We start from the raw sequence: 23,699 nt of genomic DNA, 5'->3' as shown, positions 1-23,699 counted from the left end.
GGGTGCTCTCGTATTTGGAGCATATATGTTCAAGATTGAGAGTTCATCTTGATAGATTTTTCCTTAGATGAGTAAAAAGTGTTCATCCTTGTTTATTTATTTATTTTTTTGATGACTTCTGGTTGAAAATCTATTTTCTTCGATATTAGGATGTCTACTCCTGCTTGTTTCTTGGGACCATTTGCTTGAAAAGTTTTTTTTAACCAACCTTTTACTCTGAGGTTGTACCTGTGTTTGTTGCTGAGATGAGTTTCCTGTATGTAGCAAAATGCTGGATCCTGTTTATGTATCCAGTCTGATAGTCTCTGTCATTTTATTGGAGAATTGAGTCCATTGATATTAAAGGATATTAAGGAATAGTGATTGTTGTTTCCTGCTATTTTTGTTGTTAGAGGTAGAGTTCTGTTTGTGTGCTTTTATTCTTTGGTGTTTGTTGCAAGACGATTAGTTTTTTTTTTTTTTTTTTTTTTTTTTTTTCCTAGGTTGAAGTTTCCCTCTTTGTGGTGAAGTTATACATCTATTATCCTTTGTAGGGCTGGATTTGTGGACAGAGATTTTGTAAATATGTTTTTGTCCTGTAATACCTTGGTTTCTCCATCTATGGTGATTGGGAGTTTTGCTGGTTATAGTAACCTGGGCTGGAACTTGTGTTCCCTTAGTGTCTGTATGATGTCAGTCTCTTTTGAAAAGCCTGGCATAATTCTGATCGGCCGGCCTTTAAATGTTTACTGTCCTTTTTCCTCTTACTGCTTTTAGTATTCTTTGTTTTGAGCATTTGTGGGGTGGTTTTGTTTTGTTTTGTTTTGTTTTGTTTTTTACTATTATGTGTTGGGAAGAACTTTTTTACCCAGTCTATTTGGAGTTCTGTTAGCTTTTTGTGTGTTCATTGTCATCTCTTTTTTTAGGTTAAGGAAGTTTTTTTTCTATAATTTTGTTGAAGATATTTACTGGCCCTTTCATTTGGGAGTCTTCAATCTCTTCTAAACCTATTACCTTTAGGTTTGGTTTTCTCATTGTGTCCTGGATTTTCTGCATATTTTGGGTTAGAATCTTTTTGGTTTTTTGCATTTTCTCTGACTGTTGTGTCAATGATTTCTATGAAATTTTCTACTCCTGAGACTCTCTCCTCCATCTCTTGTATTCTGTTGGTGATGCTAGCATCTATGGCTCCCGATGTCTTTCCTAGGTTTTCCAACTTCAGTGTTGTCTCCTTTTTTGTTTCCTTCATTGTTTCTATTTCTGTTTTTAGTTCTTTCTCCTGGTTATTTGTGGTTTCCTGTAGCTCTTTAAGTGATTTTTGTGTTTCCTCTTTAAGGGCTTCAACTCATTTGCATGTATTCTTTTGGTTTTCCTGTACTTCCTTAAGTGTGTAATTTATGTGTTTCTCAAAGATGTTTATCATCATCATGAAGTATGATTCTAACTCTAAATCTTGTTTTTCTGGTGAGCTGGGCTATCTACTATTTGCGGTGGTGGGAGAACTGGGTTGTGATGTTGCCAGGTTGCCTTGGTTTCCGTTTCTTAGAGTCTTTCCATCTTGTTATAGGTGATACTAGGTGACCTTGTTGTGTCTTACTGGAGCTTGTCTCTCTTGTGGGTCTGTGGGCCCGTGGTCTTCAGAGGGTGATTGTTCCTGGGTCTTTGTCTCTCTGGGTAGGCTGTGAGTTCAGATGGCAGAGCCCAGTCCTGATGCATCAGATGGCAAGAAGTGTGCACTCCCAGAAGTACTGCTGCTTGTATCTCCAGAGTTCTGGGTGACCTCTCCCGGGGTAGACAGTGGGCAGAGGAGGTTGACTCACCCTTCCACTTAGGATGGAGAGCACTCCTGCAGCGCTTGTGAGCTCCCAGCAACCTGTGGGCACGTGGGCCTCCAGTCCTGATGAAACTTGGCCAGTCTGGCTTTGAGTCTGAAGTCGAGGTTAAGGACATTGCATAGTGTCTATGTAGAAAGCTGCAGATGTGCTTGGATTTAGCTGGTCAAAGTCAACAGATCCTGATCCCAAGCACAGAACTAATCCCTGCAGTTGCTTAGATGATCACTGCAGGTGTCCCTTTGCTTATTTATTTTCCATTGCCCTGTCTTGGCTCACAGAGCTGCATTCCTTGCCAGAAGAGGCTATGGAGACCAGCAAAGGCACAGAGCCAGAACCCATTGTGCAGAGGAAGCACAGGCCACCCAGTGCTGTCATTCATACTCTGTCCCTCTGACATCACCACATGAAATTCATGTCACAGTCGTGTGTGCTATTGGCAATAAAGTCCTTCTATATCATAGAACCAGTGATTCTAAGGGGGAGGAATTTTGATAGCACTTAACACAATCCCCTAATTTTACTGATGAGAAAATTGGTACTCTGTGCAAAACAAGAGGTTCGAGTATGACCCCATACAATTAGTATTTCTCCTGCTGTTCAGACCTACAATAGTGGCTAACGCTATAGAATAATAGAGAGGCTGAAGTGATATTTGGGCCAAAGTGTTATATCCTGAGTGATCCCTGTCATGTGGTAAATTTTATGTGTGCTTCTAATTTCCCTGGGAAATAATTGGGATATTTCAGCTATTTAAAACACTTCTTCACACTAGGTTATAATAAGGTTGGGACAAAGATGTTGGAGAAGAATCAATGCATAGGTTTTATTTTCAGTACTGGCTCTGGGCCTGACATTTCATAATTCTCCCTACCAAGTCTGGGTTTGAGAGCAGCAAAGTGTCAGGCCCGATACTGTCCCCACCTCAAAGTAGGACTGTGTATGATATAGCCTTGATGACTTCTTGATTCAATAGAAGCTGGAAATATACCATATATGGATACTGGTTATGAAGATGTGACCTACTCCTTCAAGCAATGAGTATCCATTCACACTTACAACCCAAGTAAATGATTTACTTTCTCCAGTGGAAGGAAGCTAGCTGACAACAAATATATTCTCGTTTCTTCAAAAGTATGGAAATTTCATTTTATGTCTGTGAAAATGTGAAGAGGGATGTTCCTCTCTTTATATGTGTAACATCTCTCCCCAAAATCTCCTCATTCCTTGGCTCAGAAAAACTTTGCCCATCTCTTCTCATCCGACAAGTCTGAAGGCTATATTTATTTAGCCGTTCAACTGTCAATTATAGGTACATTAGTGTTCCCAGACAGTCATAAAAAATTACCACAAACTGAATGACTGTATGATTTAAAACAACTGAAATTTTCTATGGTTCAGGAGACTGGAAACCTGATGTTAATATGTTGCCTGGACCATGATCCCTCCAAAAACTTTTGAGTATGGTCTCTCTTGCCTCTTCCTTGTTCCTGGTGACCACTGGCAATTTTTAGTTTTCCATCAGTCAAATCTATCTCTCTATCTTCTCATGGTCTTTTTCTTCCTTAGTATATTGGTGTCAAATCTCTCTTTTCTTTTTATAATAAAGACACTACTCATTGGATCAAAAGTTCGCTCATTTCAGTATCACTTTAACTTGGTTACATCTGGTAGCCTGTTGATTCTACACATATAGACATATTTTAGGTCTTGAACTTGTGTGGAAGAAGGTATAGTTCAAAGTTCTATTGTTGTAATCATCTGGATAAGCCCCTTTCTTCTACTCGGAAACTGTGAACAATGTCGGAGAAGTTCTATGCTAGTTTTTGGTATCTCTTGTTACCCTGGGTGTTAGAAGAGTGATACAAACAAGCATTTACCCTTAACTTTCATACTCTGTTTTGGTCTCTGTCCTTTGCTTTTACCCATAAAGAGTTTCCCAAATTATTGTTTAACTAAACTCTCTTTAGATGCTGCCAGTGTCCTCGAAGGACATCTTATTTAGCAGAAAATTCATCAGTTAGTTAAATTTTGAATGCTGGTGTCTAAGCACCGTGGATGAGAAAATATTGGAACATACTATGGGAATATTGCATGTAGGATATTATACTGAACATCTGGATATGCTGAAATGTTATCCTGGAAGCTAATGCCCCGGAACCAGCCAAAGTTTCAGATGAGAGTAATTGTAATTCAGATATAAGAAGAAATATGGGTTCTTCAAGTAGATATCAGAGCACATCATAGTTCTAAATGTCAGATAACGTTGCACCATTGAACATGGCTAGCTTTCCGATTGAACATGGGGCTATGATCAGAAAGAGAAAACCAGAAACAATTTGATTTTACTTTTCCATCCCTGCTTCATCTGTTTTCAGTTTTCAAATCCAAATGTGGATATTATTTGTCCACACTTAACAAACCAGGGACTCTTGCTCTCCAAAGAAGACTGTTGTCAGCACCTTCTCCACTATACTCCAGGAATAGGGTCTGTATTGTTCACTGGGAGTTCATATGGAGAAAGACAGAAATGGGTTTTGAAGTTCACTCACCAACGTTTTCTTGCATTTCATTATCCATTGGGGTCTTGGATTTCATGCAGCCCAATTAATAAGTAAGCTGAGCATCCACTTTGCTGGAGGAAGGATTCTGTAAGCCTCTTAGGTGTGGGGGTTGTGAGTGATTCAGGGCTGATTCCTAAGACGGTCTAATGTGTCATCTGAGACTACTGAGCTATTAAATGAGCATGGCCAAAGCAATTCAGACTCTTAAGCGATGCAATGAACCATCTGGATTCTAAGAAAAATGAATCTTGAATTTCAGAACTGATAGAGTAAGAGGGTCTTCTCATTATCCTTCTGGTATTTATAGGTCATGTCAAAATTCCAGGTCAGGATAAAGTGGCTGTCATTAATTATGTCCTTATTTAATTTATCTGTAATTAATATCTTCACATTTTATCTTGTACCAAGGCAGGATGTTGAGTTTTAAGGCAAGCATTAAGTAGATATAAGACACTATATAAATCCCCACACTTGTCTCACTTCATATTTCTTTAAACTAAACCACAAAAGTCTATCTTCATGCCCCAAGGAATTATGTTGATCCTTTCCACACATGTCATCTGCTTTCCACTGCTTTTATGAGAAGAGGATTATTTTCTAAGATAGTGGTGACAGCCAGAGCTTAGTGAAAGCTTCCTGCACCAGAGATAGGGATGAGCATTTTCCATGCATTAGCACATTTGACATATAATAAGCCCTGTGAATGCAAGCATAAGATCACCATCTTGCACATAAGGAATCTTACAACCCGGAAGTTACGTTTCTTAGGTTACATGGGTTATCAAGATGATTTCACCAGCCTAGTGTTATCCTTGATGTTTATATGTCAGGTGTGCTAGCTATTTAGAAGTAGTAGAAGTAGGAGCTGTTCCTACTCTGTGATGAAGAAAAACATGCCTTTGAAGCACTAGAGTGCTGAATTTCCAAGAGTGCATATCAAGACACAGTTTCAAATGGCACTTAATGAGGCTGGCTGAGATGGCAAGAAAGGACATTGGAAAGCAAGAGGACCTGGTCGTGCGCCTTGGGGGGTGAAATATATGACAGAATAGTTATGCTGCATATGTTAAGATGGATCAGCAAGAAAAGGCCTTGCCGTCAAGCCTGATGACTAGAGTTTGTTCTCCAGAAACCACATGGTAGAAGGAGAGAGCTAATTCCTCCAAGTTATATTTTGATCTCCACACGTACATGGCGGCACAAATGCTTGCACAACCACACACAACATAAATAAATGTAAAATACTTACTGTAATGTATAGTGATAAAAGAAGCATTGTATTGAAAGAGACTTACGAAATAGTGTTGATGGAATCACATGAGAGCCTCTCTGTAGTGGGCCTTGTGCCACATCCACCGTGTACTGTGTTAAACACTCTCACAATATTGGATCAGCAATGAGTTTGTCACATATACTCATAATGGAGAGAGATGCTAAATTTTAATTGAAAGTTAGTAATTTGAAAGCATACTTTTTCCATCAAAGCTTATGAACCCACTAGTTTCTATGGGAGGAATCTGTTTGTGGACAGCAAGTTAAAGTGTGCCTGCTTTGTGTAATTTATGACATTCTTTTGTGATTGGTTGGTGTGTGATGAAATCTATCTGTGCTCATCACTAGTTGGACACCATGAAATGGTAAGGAGAAAAAATTGAGTTATTGATACAAAGAAGAGCATGAAGAACAAAGAACTTTTGTTGTATATGACAGTACATTAGTAACTCCATCTTGTCCATGGAGAATCTATTACAAGCCTCCCATAGAATCTGTAGATGTTATCAAGCCCTATAGAAACTGCATCTTTCCCAATGCATGCATAGTATGATGAAGCTTAATCGATTAATTATGGTAAAAGATTAATAAAGGTAACTAATAAACAATTATAACAACATTCTCAGGGAAGTGAAGTAAATGTATTTTTTCTCTTACTTAACTCTCCCTGAACTGTAATATTATTTTAGAGAGCTTGACCGCAGACACTTGAAACTGCTTTGGTAAAAGATACAACTGCATATCCTGCCTGTTTTAAGTTCCACATAAACATGGGAGGAAAAAAAAGAAAACATGGGAGAAAATCCAGATATGTTGGAAATGTGCTCAAGATGTAAACAGCAGTAACTATTCTGAGCTAGAGCTAGAATTAGGACTTGAACCACTCCCCAACCCCATCCAGTTCCTATCTGGTGAATCAGATCAGCTCTCTGGGTGCACAGTTTCCACACGTCCTCAGAAGGGAATAGAGTTCTTTATGGAGGGATGGGACGTTATAAGAACCTGCACTGAAGGAGGAAAATTGTTCACTTTTGCTTATTTTGTAGCCAAAAGCTGGGTCTCTTGGATCGGGTTCGCCTTTCTAATCCTCGTGGTAGCAATACTAAAGGAAAGCTATTTACCCCTCTGAATGTAGATGCCATAGAAGAAAGCCCTTCCAAAGAGCCAAAGCCCGTTGGCTTAAACAATAAAGAGCGTTTCCGTACCGCCTTCCGCATGAAAGCCTACGCTTTCTGGCAGAGTTCTGAAGGTAACACCCTTGTCTTTCAGCTTCTCCACTTCCTCTCCCAGCCCTCCCTTCTCCTTCTCACCTTTCCCTTGCTCCACTGAAGACCTCCTGAATTCACAAAGCAAGCCTTTCCCATCCCTCTTTCAACCAACTTCATGCCTCACATTCTTGGGTCTCTTGGGCGCCAGTGACATAGTCCTGACTCACATTAAGGAAACTTCCCTATGTGGAAGGCTACGATCACCCTCTGTAATTGAAATCAAACTCTTCCAGGGAGCCTCAGGACCTGCACTGTGACTGTTAAGGGCAGCCATGAGAAGCCAGGTTTTATGGAGGGCAACTGTACAGATAGAGAGAGTCAGGTACATGGCTATCTAGAAATAAGCACACTAGAACCACGGGAATGGAGAAAAGGCATCAGAAAAATACCCTGTGGGTTAAATAGTCTATAAACAATAGCCTCATGTCCCTGTGTCACTTAGCAAAAGGCAAGACAAGGAGGAAAATGCCATCCTAGGTGTCTGAAGCCCACAAGCACTCCACACATATATTGTTTTTTTTTCTCCCTAAAACCTCCAAGGTATGAGGTGACCTTGGAGAAAGTGACCTCCCAAGGTCATGAGCAGAAATCCTGACAGGGCAAGAACCCAACTCAGGTGTGTCTCAATGTGAGGCCCACATCTGGGCCCTTTTGCTGCTCATGCGATCACCCCCACCTACAGAGCTCTCCAAAATGACCTCCTAGCATCCTCCTCCACAGCAGATATAACCTGCTCCTATTTCTGATTCAAGCTTCTGGACCACAGAGTGTGGGTGCTAAGAAAGGGTAAATGATGCCACAACTGGGCTCCACCATATAGGAATCAAGAGGAGATGTGAATGACATACACCCTGGAGATTCTGGCTCCACAATGGTCTCTGAGATTGTCCATTTATTGTGGACTCCATTGACATACACTTTTCCCTTACAGATGCTGGGACAGGTGACCCCATTACAGAAGACAGGGGCTATGGGAATGACTTCCTCATTGAAGACATGATCCCTACCCTAAAGGCTGCCATCCGAGCTGTCAGGTGATGACCCTTCTCCTCACCTAAATGCCATTCCCAGGCTCCAGCGTCATGCCCATAGGACACAATTGGTAAAGTACCTTTGAACCTTTTGGAGAGGACGGGAGCATCTTCCTGGTCACCTTGGGCCATGTCCTGTGAATAATTCATACTCTATGGAGAAATCTAGCCTTAGTACAATGATTTCTTTTCTTAGACAAAAGTCAGAGAGACACCCGTTTTGGAAACAGCATTGCTTTGCCCTTCCCGACAGCACGTCCATCTCTGTCTGGCTTTAACCACCATATATTACGAAGGAGTCTGGGTTTATGATACGATCACATGGAACTTTTCCTTGACACTGGCATCAGTTGTTCAGGATAGATTTTTTTCTGCCTTTCTCCATTCATTTCTCCTTTTGAATCAGCATTTTAACAGGTTTATAAATTATATATGCTTTTTGTCTGATCAAGAGAACATAATATGCTCTGTTTCTAGTTGGCTTGAGAATTCTTCAGGGAAATCAAGAGCATGTGCTAAGTCTTAAAGAAAATATATCAGACTATGGGTATATTCTCACTTTAATGGGTGGCAGAAACTAGTTACACTATCTCCAGAAAGATTCCCCATCTAATAGAAGAAGGAGCAAAATAGTCTTGTAAGATGTGGACTCCTCATCCTTCTGTCTCTATCTGTAAGTTCTGGAATTGTAGGCATTTAAGAGCATACTTTGGATGTAGAATGTCCAGGCATTTGCACACCAGGTCCCCAAGAACCGGTGCTATTTTGGAAGATTGTTAAATATTCTGGCATAGGTTTAACCAGGTAAAATTAAGACTATAATCTGGGAATGGCACTTGACAATTTATTATAGCTTGATCCCAGTTGTATCTTGAGTTCTCTGTTTACTGGTATGTTTTGTGACCATACCACTATGGGCTGTGAATGGTACCCACGAGAGATGTTTTTTCTTCCATGACTTCTACACTAGTTGACATTCCTATAAAACTGTGAGTAGAAATAAACCCTTCCATCCTAAGACTTTCTGTCTGTCACAGTAGAGAAAAATTTAACAAGCACTTTAGAGGCGGAAATAACTCAGCCATCCTCAAATAGAAAGTAGTCTAGCAGTGACAGCAACCAAGAGCTTCAACATTGATGGTTCCCAAGCCTGTTTTTTATCCAGTCCTGACATAGAGATTTTTGAAATGTGGCATTCTTAGAGTCATGGCTGCTGCTCTCCAAACTGGCCTATTAGAAGAACAGTTATAAAGCATGAAATTTAGTATCTTCTGTATGATGAATATTCAAAAACCTTTCAAAGATGTTGTTGCTACAATTTTATAGTTATTCAAGTAATTGAAGGAGCAACATTAGCCAGCCCAGTAGCTGCAGAGGAAAAGTACCAGAACCCAAGGCAAGCATTCTGCCATCCAGGGACCTTCCTTTATATTTCTTCCTCTATGTCTGAAGTTGGCTGTATAGGCATTGTCATTTCCTCCAGTGTTTGCCCATGATGAACAAATGCCTCCCCTTTGCCTTACAGAATTCTACAATTCCGTCTGTATAAAAAAAAATTCAAGGAGACATTGAGGCCTTATGATGTAAAAGATGTGATTGAACAGTATTCCGCTGGACATCTTGACATGCTTTCCAGGATAAAGTATCTTCAGACAAGGTAACACATTTAAAGGGGAAAGGACTATGCTCTCCAGGCTACTCAGGAATCCAAGAGACGGGCATTCAGAAGTAATCAAGAATGCAGCAGAGAATCTTCACAAATAGGATGCCCCTCTGGCACTATAGATATATGGTCCAGCATGCTTTACCCTTCAGACTCAGCCTCGGCATGGAATAGAAAGTAATGGGACCATGGTGGCAAGGCTTCTATTTATTCTAAACAGCATAACTGTTACTATGTTCTGTTAATACAATTTTTAAAAGCTCCAGAGAAGCCACAATAAAGTCCATGGCCAACATCAGCTTGCTGATTGGCCTGATGGAGAAAGGGAGACATGGATATATCCAGCTAGTTCCTGTCTATAGTGTGTTGGATAACTGTAAAACTCTGATCATTTAACAGTTCAGCTGATTTTTTTCTACATATAAAATTTCAACCACGTGTTAAAAATTTACATTTTTAAGAATTTAAGAATTATTTAAGTATTATTCATAACAGTGGAAATACAAGTCAAGTTGACACCATATAAGAAGATTATTTTTAGATAATACTACCTCTTTTGTTGATCTCCTAAGTACTGTACGTATGTGCATTTTGTCCATTAGGATCTTGTAAGGTATTTATCACATCACAAGAACACTAATTCTGATGGAGAAACCAAAGCTGTGAGGTCAGATGACTAACCCTAAATTTCCCAGTCAAAAAAATTGAAAACATAAAAAAATGAACATACGTATGTCATGTATGATATCAAGAATTCTGCCTAAATCTGGTAATCATATAAAACAATGTGCTATACGTGTATGGTATCTGCACAAAAATGGGCATGATTTGCTCAGAGATACACATGGGGTAAATGGTGTAATTCCCTCATATGAGGGACCTGAAGAGAAACTGACATAATTCAAAAAACACATGACTTTCTGCCTCCTCATCCAGTGGAGAATCTTCTGACTTACTAGGAACACTGCACAACGAAGCTCTTGGTGACAGTATTATTTTGCAAGTATATTTATTCATGATTTCTACTTGTCCCACACACAGTGGTAGATAGCAAGTCAGGGTTCAATGGCTGCTGAACAAATGTTTTATGTATAAACAAGTTTTTTGCACCTTTCATCTTATCATGAATACAAGTATGGCTGTCTGAGAAACAGGAAGATAGCATGCTCCCAGCAACAGGCCAGACTCCAAAACTACCAGGCAGTTTTAATGTTTACAGGGTAGACTGTTACACTGTCATGAGTTTTGATAGTTATCAAAAAAAATGTGTTTCTGGGGATTGTACTTGGAGGTTGCCTGCCAAGATGATAAATTGCTTACTTCAGTGAGCCAGACAGAAAGAAGGCCTGACTTCAAAAGATGCTGTGAGTGTCTGTTGGAAATGAAGCTGGGTTTCCAGAGAAAAATGTGACCCAAGACTATTCTTGGATGCATCTTCGTGGTCATCCTGAGATGCACTCCCACCATCTCTTTCCCTGCCCTACAGCATGGTGGTCAGCATTGTTCTGCTGAGCTGGTGTTTTGTACGGAAATGGAAGCACTGTGCTGAAGCAACAGTTGAACCATCTTTCCATGCAGGAAATATGGGGTCTATGAAGCTAAAAATAGAATCTAGATAGATCTTCTCTTATCAGGTAGTTTGGGGATGGAAACAAAAGGTGGAAGATGAAATAAACCTGTAATATACATGTGACATTTGTTCTAAAAACTAAGGCATTGCCCTCACCCCAGCTCTGTGGATTGTCTCCCTCTGGTACCCTGAAGAAGAAAAAATATTCTCACTCCCTCAGACTTAACAAGATAGCAATATTTTGGCATGGCAGTTTCTCTCCTTTTACTCTTTTGCTCATCCTTTTCTTATGTACTCCAGAGCCATATTTGAATTAAGAGATGTAAGGATTTATTTGCTCACAACAACAAAACATTGTTTAATCTAATCTCTCCTCTACCTCTTTCAGAATAGATATGATCTTCACCCCTGGACCTCCATCCACTCCAAAACATAAGAAGTCTCAGAAAGGGTCAGCATTTACCTACCCATCCCAGCAGTCTCCAAGGTGGGGCTTGTGCTTGTGGAATAATGCACTCTGAGACAAGGACTATGCAGTATATACACCCCCATGTCTCAGCTTGGGCATTTTATGTGGGTGAAATCAACCCTCTCCCAAAGAAAAAGAATGGAGAATGGAGACTTGGAAGGCAGGTTCAGGTTGTGGCCATTTGAGAATCTTCTATGCTGGGAACTTCATGTTCCTGTTCCAAGGACATGCAAATGATACCAGTTGCCTGGCTATAAAAGAAGGGGAGACTCCTGCATTCTTGTTGAGACAGAAAACATATTTAATGTCAGTGGAGCTAATGCATTCCTGGCTGGCTCATTTGCTTCCTCCTGCACAGTATCCTGGGGCTTCACTGACATCCCTTCCAAGAAAAAGCGAGGGAAGGCATTCAGATGCCAACACCTCTAAACACACTGGAACTCAGACAATTCTTGCTCCAAAAAAATATTTTACATTTTTGAACAAGTATTGTCCTTCTTAAGGTCCACTGTTTGCATCTGTGCCTCTTTGTTCCAAATCATCTTTAAGGCAAGCAAGATGAATGAGCGAGGGACTCTTGTGCTTCAGCTTAGAAACAAGAGCATCTACTCTTCAGCCTTAGGCTTGGCATGCAATAAAGAATAAAGGAATCTGAGGCTGCTAACCCTTCTAGTGGGGATGATTAAGTTCTGTTGTTGCTAATATTAACAATGGGTTCTGTTTTCATAGAATGCAGTTTTTATAAAAAGTAAATATATTTTGGAGAATTCATTCTCATAATTTTTTCATTTTCTTTTAATTAATTGATTAATTACTTTGGCAGTTTTGTACTGGTTTGATATTTGTTTTTGAGACAATGTCTTACTACCTAGTCAGTTTGACCTAAAACTATGTAGCACAGGCTGGTCTTAGGCCCATGGCAGTCATCCTTCTTCAGCCTCCAGACTAATGGGACTGCAGGAATGCAATACTACATCCAACTAACAACTTCCTCACTTATGAGATGGTGTGGGAGCTGTTTTCAAACCTTTTAAAAGTACAGTGTGGTAGTACACCCTTATAATTCCAGCATTTCAGAAATGCACACAGGGAAGATCTTGAGTTTGAAGCCAACCCCAGGTACAGAGAAGACCATATCTCAAAATAAACAAACTAATAAAAAGATAAAGTAATACACAGCAGCATTACATGGAGCATTTTCTGTGAACTCTCACATGTAATCTTCTACCTCCATGGTAGGTACATCATCACACGCACCTGTATTATACATAAGAAAAGTCACAATAAGAGGTATTAACTCCTGAAATCACAAAACTCATAAGAGAGTTTAAGGGGTTGACAGAGGTCTGTAACCATAAGAAATTGCAGAGCTATTTTTTGTAGATTAGCAATGTAAGCAAAACTTCACCCATAAATTAGTAAAAGGTCACTCAAAACTCTAACTGTCCCATGTTAATTAAAATAATTTTTCATTAAATATCAAACTGAATTTACCTATGCAGGACAAATAAAACACTGGTGGGTTGAATGTAGCATGCGGCCACTAATTCTTGAAATTTACTTTAGTTGAAAACTAAAATAGTTGAAAAAGAAGTAACTTAGCAGAGTCAATGGCTTATAAGAGTGAGAAACCAGCTATCAAGAAAAAACAAAAAGCAAAAACAACATGAATGGGTTTTAGCAACATCAAGTTTCTCTGAAATGCGTCATCTCCGCATATTGGAATGAACTAGAATTTAGGCAGAATATAATCGCACATAGAGAAACTACATCCCTCTCCTGATTCCTGGAGCGCCATTCTAGCATTGTTTTCTGGATACTGTAGGTGTTTGCCATTCTTAACAACATAAACCATGTGAAATATTTATGCCTACTTCATAGAAATTCAGAGATCAAACACTATAGTATGAAAGCCCTAAGACCGAAAGGCAAAGGAATTTAATATAAAGGAATAAACACTCTAGGCATTGTTAGACATTTGGTAAACTTCTCAAACACAAAACAAAGCTTCTTTTGCCACAGCTTCTGGTATGTTTTTGCATATTTCTGTAGGAAGCATACAATCAGCAGTCCTGACTCACAGTGCCAAAGGAGCCTCCTCCAGGTTTAGTCATTGTGAGTGAAAAAACGTGGTCCCATGTGCATGGTCTTCCAAGTTGGAATGACCTTGCAGAGTCAAAACAAATACAATAATCTTATGGATTCTTGGCTTCTCCTTAGGAATGAACCATATGTAGCCAGGGCCACATCAGAAACTGAAGACCAAAGCATGATGGGGAAGTTTGTAAAAGTTGAAAGACAGGTAAGCGCTTCTTTTCCCACGTGTGTGTGTGTGTGTGTGTGTGTGTGTGTGTGTGTGTGTGTGTGTTCTTTTTGTTTTAGATTTCTTTGTTCTGATTCTGTATGTAGAAGTGTTTCCTCAGCATATATGTATATGCAAGTCATGCATAACTCACTCCTGAAGAGGTCCCTGAAAGTCATAGATGATTTTTAGCCTCCATGGGGATGCTGGGAAGCAAACTCAAGTCATCCCCAAGAACAACCCCTGCTTCTCACTGCCAAGCCATCCTTCCAGCTCCACAGATCTGTTTTCCAGGTGCCATTTCTTCACATGGAGACACGGCATAATAAACATTGCCTACCATGAAGAAGAATAAATAAAAAAAGATATGGAAATGAATTTTAATTCCCCAGTTTTGCTTTTTCTGGCTGGGCGATTGCCCACAAGTTAATTATTGTTTTGAACCTCAGAATTGCTTGTGTTTCATACAGGGAATTCAATACATCATAAAATAGCTGTGAGGATTAAATTCGCTGATGTGAATTATGTACAATGTTAGCTAGTGCACAGTCAAGTGTCAACAGATTGTCACTGTCCACATGTCCCATGGTACTTTCTTGATAGATGTTAATTCTCTGCCTCACCCATCTCATGTTTCTTTCTATCCTCTTTTGCTCTAGTCCCTATCTGTGGGTGACCTTCATGAGGAGGACTCACAGAGGGCCAAGTTATGAGTAAGGGTCATTCAGGGTGCAAAGAGAGGCTCACAGTACACCCCATGTAGCTCATCTCTGCAGTCCACTAGATAACTGTCCCCATCCCATTCCTCCAGGAATAAATATTCTCCAGGATGGATACTTTTATCCATAGCCCCAAATAAACCCATGTAGAGGAATTGAAAGAAAATATCAATGACTGGTCTCTTGCTTCTTATTTTTAATTTTTAATTTATAATCCTGATTGTCAGGAAGAGACCATCTCTCTCACACTTGTATACACACACGTGTGCATTTATGCTCCAAACACTCCTATTTATGAATGCCATACCCAAAGGAGAGGCAGCTTCTATAATTGCCCAAGGGTCCCTGTTGGGTTGCTAGGTTTGTAAAACTCCATTATTGCTGGCATTTCCCTTCCATGCTTATGCTACCAAGGATCAGTAACAGACACTAACAACCTATATGCTTACTTAGAAGGAAATTTATGCAAAATAAAAAGCCAACTTCCTGACTGAAATAGTACCATCTCTTCCAAGGAAGGACAATGAAAGCCTGTAGCCCTATTCACAAGCTGCCTGTGGACTTCCATTCATTACCTTACAGTGACATCCTTGCCTGTATGTTTCTAGATGATTGTATACATATACTTTCTAGCCTTCCAGCAGGAGACACGGAGACACTTGTAGCTGCTGTTCTTACTAGACTTGTGAAACAGGCCATCAGAGAAGCATCAGCACAGTGACAGTGACCCTCATCCTCAGAAAGGAAGTGATTCCAGATGCTTGTGTTTTTCAGGTTCACGACATGGGGCGGAAACTGGACTTCCTCGTGGACATGCACTTGCAGCATATGGAGCGCCTGCAGGTACACGTCACCGAGTTCTACCCAACCAAGGGGGCCTCCTCCCCAGTAGAAGGGGAGAATAAAGAGGACAACAGGTATTCTGATTTGAAAACCATCATCTGCAACTACTCAGAGTCAGGCCCCCCCGACCCACCCTACAGCTTCCACCAGGTGCCCATTGACAGAGTTGGCCCCTATGGGTTTTTTACACACGACCCTGTGAAACTAACCCGAGGGGGACCCAGTTCTTCAAAGGCTCAGGCCAACCTTCCCTCCTCGGGAAGTACATATGCAGAGAGGCCCACAGTCCTGCCCATCTTGACTCTTCTGGACTCCTGTGTGAGCTACCACTCCCAGACAGAACTGCAAGGCCCCTATTCGGACCACATCTCACCCCGCCAGAGACGCAGCGTCACTAGGGACAGTGACACACCACTGTCCCTCATGTCCGTCAACCACGAGGAACTGGAGCGGTCTCCGAGTGGCTTCAGCATCTCCCAAGACAGAGATTATTATGTATTTGGCCCCAGCGCGGGATCTAGCTGGATGAGGGAGAAGCGATACCTGGCTGAAGGAGAAACAGACACGGACACCGACCCCTTTACGCCCAGTGGCCCCATGCCTATGTCATCCACTGGGGATGGCATTTCAGATTCCATATGGACCCCTTCCAACAAGCCCACTTAGAAGGGGTCACTGGCTGACTCCTGGTACTGTTGACCGACTCTGTACAGCTCACTTACTCTCAGACCTCGCGCTTAGCAGTGGGAACTCCAGCGTCTGTGCCAAGCGCATGCATGTGTGTGACGGCCGCCCTGCAAGCAGGGGCTTCACACAGCCTTCTTCCTCCCCATGTCACTGCAACAGAGTCACTTCCTTCTCAGCATGGTTTGCATGACTTGACACTATGTAAAATGCACTGTTAGTCTCTTCTAGATACACATTTATCTGCTCTTCCTTTAATCACGATTGAACAAGAACAGGGAGACTTATTGATGAGCTGTGCTATTTTGTTTGGTTGGCTGGTTTTGCTTTGATTCAGATAAACTGAGAACATAGTTTAAGTTATTTCTAGGCTCGCTTACCCTTCTGTAAAATGCTCCAGTTAATTTACTGTTTTCTAAAACAAGGAAATAATTTTCTCAACCAAAACATACTGCATTACAATGAGGCTGTCCTCTTAGCAAACAGAAGAACAGGAACAAGATAGTCACTCAAACTTCAAAGTCACAATTTTAAAAACATTATTTCACTAAAGGAAGGCTGGCAGTATTATTTAAAAGCTCCCAAGGGGACTTGGTCTACCCGTTGTTCAGTACTGTGCCTCAGTTTCCTTATCTATAAGTTGTTGGTGATCCAAAATATAACACCACTGGTGAAGAGAAATCTTACACACATACCACAAATATTTTTAAAGTTCCCAATTTATATGGCCAAAGATAATAAAATTTACCAGAAGTGCAGTGGCTTTCTAAGCAGGAGCTGAATTTGGTGTCTTATAATGAAATCCCAACTAGTTCTTCTGCCTCCCTTGTACTTGAATCCAAAATGTAGATTAGAATCAAAAGCAGTTATTTCTCCATGTCCTCTATTTCAAAGTGAGAAGTTTGGGGCACCGGGCAAATAACATGCCTTGGTACATTAGGTGGTCTTGTGGAAAGTAAGGATTCCAACCCTGCACCTGAGGACTCCCTTCTTGCCCCAATCTCCCCTCACTCTATCCCAGTTGCATCCTGAGATCCAGGAGCCCTGCAAAGACACCAGCACTCTTTATCCATAGGATGCAATTCCCAGTCCTTATTCAAAGCAAGAAGGATATCTGCTTTGACTGCAAAACATGCTTACTTAATGCTTTACAAGTGGGATCCAGGGTGAGGAATGCAAATTAGTTATAAATATACAAACAGGAAGAATTCCCAGAATCACCCACTTTTACTTCTCCAGATTTTTTAGTGAAAATACTAGAACCACACAAAATCATAAGAGCTCCTGAAGTGATAAACCAATAGCCTGGAAATCCCTGCCCTGCTGCAGAAAGAATGATGCTAAGCACAAGCCACCATGTGGCCTACTGGAAGATATTTATACTTGCTGAAAACCTCTGATGGAAAAGGTTAGACTCTGGCTACTCTTTGTGGATCACTACACCACGGTATTAGTGTCTCCGTCATTTCATGCCTCTAAACATTGCTTTTAAATGGTTGCCATGGTGACCATCAAGATGATGGAAATACCCTAATGGGTTTGAATACAACTCTCTCCAGTGCTGTTGCTGTGTTGTCAAGAGCCATAAATATGGCAGGCATCAATTTCCAATGCTAGTACTCTGTCCTGTGTTTGGGAGAGACTCCTCAGAGATTGCTTTCTCACAACCTACATGCTGATTGGTTCTGTATAAAGTGCTAAGAATACAGTATAAGGAAAGTTTGTCCCCTAATGATAGAAACTTAAACCCAAAGCCTGCAGCTCCACGAATGATTACAAACACTGTGAATTAGTAGAGGAATAACCTTTATGGACCACTTGGATATATGGATAGTGCCCTTTAAGACCAAGGCAGGCAATATATTAATACCCTCACACACACTGAAGGTAAAACTTCTCTTACAGTTTCCGGTTGATTTTTCTGGCAATCTAAAAGACAAAGGCTGTGGACCTGTTCCCTCGTTTTTTTTTAATATGACTTCAGTGGTGCTGTTGTGGCTATGATCTAAGAAAACATACACCTCTTCCTAGGGATTTGGTTCTTGAATATGTTCTGCCTGTGATTTTTTTATTCACCAGAAATAGCTGTCCTATTTAGCATCTAACATATACTATCCTTTTTTACATGCATGAATTATCAGAAACAAAAATGATGAAGAATAATATTTACCACATGGTATTCCTTGACGTTAACATTCTTTTATAACCTGCTGGCATTGCTCCATTACATTAAAATGAGTTGTTTCAGGAGTTCAAATGGGGATCTTGGCCAAGAATTCTTTGAACTAGAACTTGCATCGTTTTCTAAGCAAGCTGTGAGTAGTCTTGCTTTTCTGGTGATTCAGAATCAGAGTGGCAGGAATTAGTTTTATATTGCTTACCAAGCTGGTATAAAATCTAGTCAGTTGTCTGTACCAGCAAATATATATTTCATAAAGAAAGCATAGTAAAGATCCTAAGAGCTGCTTTTCCCATCTAAGAAAACAAACAGAAGATAGATAATAAGATAATCTGGAGTCCTCCTACTGAAATATTCTTTGTAAAAAGTCTAGACCAGAGAACCAAATGTACTCATTCGTACTGTCATTGGCATACTGGTCCTTGGTTGAATGTCAGTGTGTGTTCTATAAAGATCTTTTGTAAGACAAAAGAATCTCAAGCAGAATAATCCAGGATGATATGTATCAGAAAGCACCCCAGTAGCTCTGCAGCTTGCCTAGGAAATTATAATAGTTTTAAGAGAAACCTAGAAATACTAACAAGTTAATTCCATCACAAAAAACAGGAATGGTTTTCTCAGGTAAAAGGATGGTTTCATTATATACATCTGGCTGCCATGTTTTAAAAAACATATTTAAATTTTATTTTTTTAAAGAAATGGGATGAAAGTGTAACTCAGTGGTAGAGTACTTATCTGCCATACATTAAGTTCTTGTTTTGATCCTTAACATTGTACAACACAGCATAGGCATGAGCATGAACACACAAACACACACACATGCACACAAACACGCACACACATTACATGGACATATTTGAGCAAGAGAAAAAGAAAAGAATAAATTTTTAAATGCTAATTAAAAGTAATTCTATCAGGGTGAAGAAAAGCAAATTGTTATGTTTTAACTATTAAATAAATATTACCATACAAGTGGATACTAAAAACTTAAGAAAAATAAAACTGTAGGAAGGAAGAGAAGAAACACTGAATTGAGAAAGTTCTTCTCAATAACTGTTTGTTTTTGAAACTTAGAATTCAGTCTTACTAGATATGACACTGTTGTTATAAAATCTTTTTTATAAAAAATAAATAGAAAACACCAAAGTATATAGGTAAAACCAAATTAAATAACCAATACTTATGCATCCTCTATTTATCCTATACAAAGCCATTCCTAGACATTGTAACTCAAGAGTACACACCCTTAGAAAACAAAGCATAACATAATCTACTCACAATTTACCAAAATTGCTCTCATAATTTTATGCTACTCTGAGAGTGTAACAAAGAAATATTCATTTAGCAAGATTTTCTAGATATCACTGAATACCAAGAATTATGCAGCAAATATTCAAAGACCAGAAAAGCTGGTCTCTGCAGTAAGAAAGCTCATGGTCTCAACTGTTGATGGTAATTTTAGATGTCCTATCTGATTTTGTGTCTTTGGACAACTGTCTACTAATATGAATGCTCCCCCACTGGGACTTTGCATTTGAGTTCATCATTCTGGACTCCATAATATCCAATACGCAATGTAAGCACTTGGGCTCTGAAGAAGGTTCCTGAAGAAAACAGCTTTATTCTCTATGCCCTGCCACAGTGGAGGCCAAACAAGTAGCTGGGCATCTGTTTCACCATATTGACCCCAAAAAAAAAAAAAAAAAAAAAAGGCAAAAAAGGCCTAGCAAAGGCCATGCTACAACATCTATTTGAGAAAAGCAAAAAGGAAGTCATTCTGCCCATGGGAACTTGAAGACAGAGTATGGAGGAAAGAGAAGAAGTCAATTATACTTTGGACAAGGTTGCCAGGTAGATCCTAATTGCTACCCCAGATGCTGCTACATAGAATATTCTTTGGTTCTCATGAGTATGTCCCCCAAGGAATCCAGGACAACAGAGATGTTCTTGGCTTAAGAATTTGTCTTCACTCATCTTCAAAAGCATGCTATTCCCACCATGAACTTTAACCTGCAGAGCCTTTCTGTATCCAAAAATATTCAAAATGACATACTGCTTCTACATGGCTCAAAACTGACCCATCATTTCCTTAAACACGGCAGCAGGTCGCAGCTCAGTGGTGCCCGGCTATAGAAATCTTAAAGGTCAGAGTACCTGTGTAGCTTTCATAGTTTTGGAAACCATGGTGTGAGGCTAGTGTTAAAAAATGGTATAGAGATGACTTGTATAAAAATCTGAGTTTTGGAACACCCAAAGCTATTTCAGTCTATTTTAAATTATAAGTGAGACAATCAACTATGTATAAAGCCCTAGTGCAGTGACTGGTCCATACCAAAACTGTTAATAATTATTTGTATCTGTTTTTATAGTATGTATAGACTCCTTGACATCAGTTAGTGATATTACCTATGGACTCTGAGTTTACACCAGAAAATATTTTTTTAGGAAAAAAGAAGCTGGTGAAGATATAATCCAAATTATTGCATGATAAAACTAGGATTTTTTTTTTTAGTTGTTCTTTAACTGTGTACCTGTCTGCAACTGAACATGATTATTTTTCCCATCAAAATGTGCAAGGAATACCGGAAGGAGCATTAGGAACGTGGCTCTCAGTTGCTAGCTGGTCAAAGTTCTATTGGGAAGAGTGCCAGATGTAGCAGTGTTCTCTAAAACGTGACTTACAGGAGATATCAACAAAAAGGAACTAATTAAATATGACAGGAAAGCCAATTGTGGCATGATAGCTAACAGGGAGCACCCTTGCCATGAATACAACATCTTCAACAGAAGGTCAAAACCTGTTCAGTTCTTCCTTGTAGATATGGTCTCAGTAGCCTCGGCGTCAATATCCCTCTAGAATCAATCACAGTTCAACAGAATTGAGGAGATGTAATTTTACATAGTCTAAAATGCTCAGAGGAAGAAATTGATCACCCATATTTTTTAAGGCAGGACACAGATGCTCAGAAAGCAGGGGCTCTAACCAGGTCTCGTGGTGATTAATATAAAGATCAGGTAGCAGAGTGATCCTAGGTCTCGGGTGTACTGACTCCTGGTCCAGATGGTAGAAACTGGGGAGTATTTCTGGTGACCCTGGAAGATGAATTTTCTGACTCCCTTGAGAAACAGCTGGGTCAGAAATGTTTTTTGAGACTTCACTTTATATCTATAATAGGACTGATGCTCCTTTGTCATAAAGATGTCCCTTCTGAATGTTTCATCTTCAGAGGGCTCAAAGAAACCCCTGCTGATGAGCATACCTAGGGAAAGACTGAAGAATGACCTTTTATCCATATGCATGACTCCTCTCCACCCTTCTGACTATTCCTGTTTTGTCTCCACTTACACTGCCAAGGTTGGACAGGTTCACCTGTTTGGTTCGTTCCCTGGACTCACTAAGGTTCACTCACACCTTGAGTTGCATCCTCAGATACAGGTCCACTGAATGAGACTTCTCCATAGGTTTAATTTAAGTAGGACCTGATTTCTTTAGGAATTTGACTTGTCTCAAACTTCCAGTTTGACTGAAGGTGACTTTGTGTACTGGAATATCTGTTTTGTCTGAGCATGCCTGGTTACTGTCACTTGACCTCATGGGATCCTCCTGCCTACTGTTTCATAGACACGTACTCTCTGGACCTTTGCTAAAAGCTTCATTGAATTTGTCCTTATTAAAAATATATCATGTCTGTGTAATTGTGGTAACATTTTAGGGGAAAACTGTTCTATTGTGACTCACATGCAGATCTCTAGAATTTTCACTTGAGCTGTGCTTATATTTTCCAGAATTTGACAGTGTTCTCCCCAAAATCTATATTAAACCCATTGGTAAGATAAGATGTCTTACTGATCCTGGTTTGGGCTGATTGAAAAACTCCTGAAAGATTCAAAGAGAAAATTGACACACTATGGTATGGCTTTGGCTTGCTGGATTTTTACAGAATGCCATTCTGTCTGAGTCTCCCCTGCCCCCTACCAATGGCACTCCTTCAAGATTGAAATAAGTGCCAGGAAAGAATAGTAATCTTTTGACCTATTAAAAATTCAGAGATCTATATAACCAGAGAATGACTTAAAATTAGCCAAAGCCAGCCTAGTGCTTCGGATTATACCAAACTACAATTGGAAACTTAAGATTTATGAAAATGAGAGAAAGTTTGATCTCCATTCTCCAACTCTGTCCACAAAACTGAGGTCTGAGATAGAACAACTCCCCCTGACTCTCCTTAGGAGTTGCATGCATGAGACTCTGATGCCTGAATGCTGCATCCTTAGTGTAAGCCCACTGGAAGGCTGTCAGTTGCTACACAGAAATCAAAGCAGAAAGAAAAATAGCTGCCTAGATGTCACACAATACAATAGAAAGAACTGAGATTTAACACAAAACCATGGATCTCAAAATCTTTTCCTACCCCCTGGCCCTATCCCCTAGTCTTGCAGGGCAAGAGAAATGCTCCCCAGTCAGGCCTTGTGGTCTCTAAGAAGACTTTTCCCTCCTCTGCACAGTCAGCTTTCCACTGAAATGATCGCAGACCCACCCATGCCCTGGAGAGTAGAAGAATGAGTGTCAGAGGCTCCTTTGGCTATTCAGCAAGTCCTTTGAATGTTTTCACCATCCAGCTGTCAGAGGCAGAAAGTGATGCCACATAAATTATTCACACAGTTCACATTGGAGTCCATTAGCGCTTAGACTTTAGTGTCCACAGATATTCCCACAAACACCACTTGTTCTCTGTCCCCACAGATCCTCTGTCACTGTATTTACCTGAACAAGTTCAAAAGTATCCCAGGCTCAGCTGACTCCCGTCTTCTGTCTCTAGACTGTATCTTTATTTCAGGGCTTTGAAGCTTTGCAGACACAAACAGGCCTTTAAAAAATGTTCTCTGAGAGGCCAAAAGTGCAGGTCAATTATTACTCCATCTTTCAATTTTAAGAAAACAGGATCTCCTAATTGGGCCATTCTTTACCCTTCTGAATCCATTGCCATGGAATGGGAGATCAGGTCTGCCATTAGGATAATGCCATCAAGATAATGGGTTCAGATAGCCCTTCAGTCAAATTACAGACCCAATCTGTTAGAGAGAGAACCTATGCAAGGTTCCAAAGAGCTAAGTTAGGATGGGTGCACATTATCAGTTTTGCAAGTCCGTTCTGTTTTGAAAAGAAAAAAAGGATCTTTCTCTTGCCTAAAATGGACTGTGACTACCCCTCCCCAATCTTTATGTAGCAGTGGTAGAAAACTCCTACTGTGGAAGAACACATTGAGATTTGCAATGACATGAATCACTGTATTTGATTTTAAGTTGATTTTATTTCACCCCTT

General features: G+C 40.1%; 1 protein-coding gene across 1 annotated transcript in view; it reads left to right on the top strand.

Annotated features, from left to right (window-relative positions):
• KCNQ3 (potassium voltage-gated channel subfamily Q member 3) overlaps window positions 1–16,178 on the top strand; it is a gene marked incomplete at both ends in the record, with an annotated part of 293,642 nt that extends 277,464 nt beyond the window's left edge. Inside the window, 6 exons of the mRNA XM_080938898.1 lie at window positions 6,694–6,896; window positions 7,847–7,949; window positions 9,472–9,603; window positions 11,568–11,666; window positions 13,869–13,950; window positions 15,444–16,178. Coding sequence (XP_080795024.1) covers window positions 6,694–6,896; window positions 7,847–7,949; window positions 9,472–9,603; window positions 11,568–11,666; window positions 13,869–13,950; window positions 15,444–16,178 — 1,354 coding nt within the window. The remainder of the gene's footprint in view (window positions 1–6,693; window positions 6,897–7,846; window positions 7,950–9,471; window positions 9,604–11,567; window positions 11,667–13,868; window positions 13,951–15,443) is intronic.
• Between the last annotated feature and the right edge of the window lie 7,521 nt (window positions 16,179–23,699).

This window comes from Micromys minutus (genome assembly GCF_963924665.1).
Source record: "Micromys minutus genome assembly, chromosome: 27".
NCBI classification, from domain to species: domain Eukaryota; kingdom Metazoa; phylum Chordata; class Mammalia; order Rodentia; family Muridae; genus Micromys; species Micromys minutus.
Note: the sequence above shows the minus strand (reverse complement) of the source record. Positions and strands in the feature narration are given on the sequence as shown.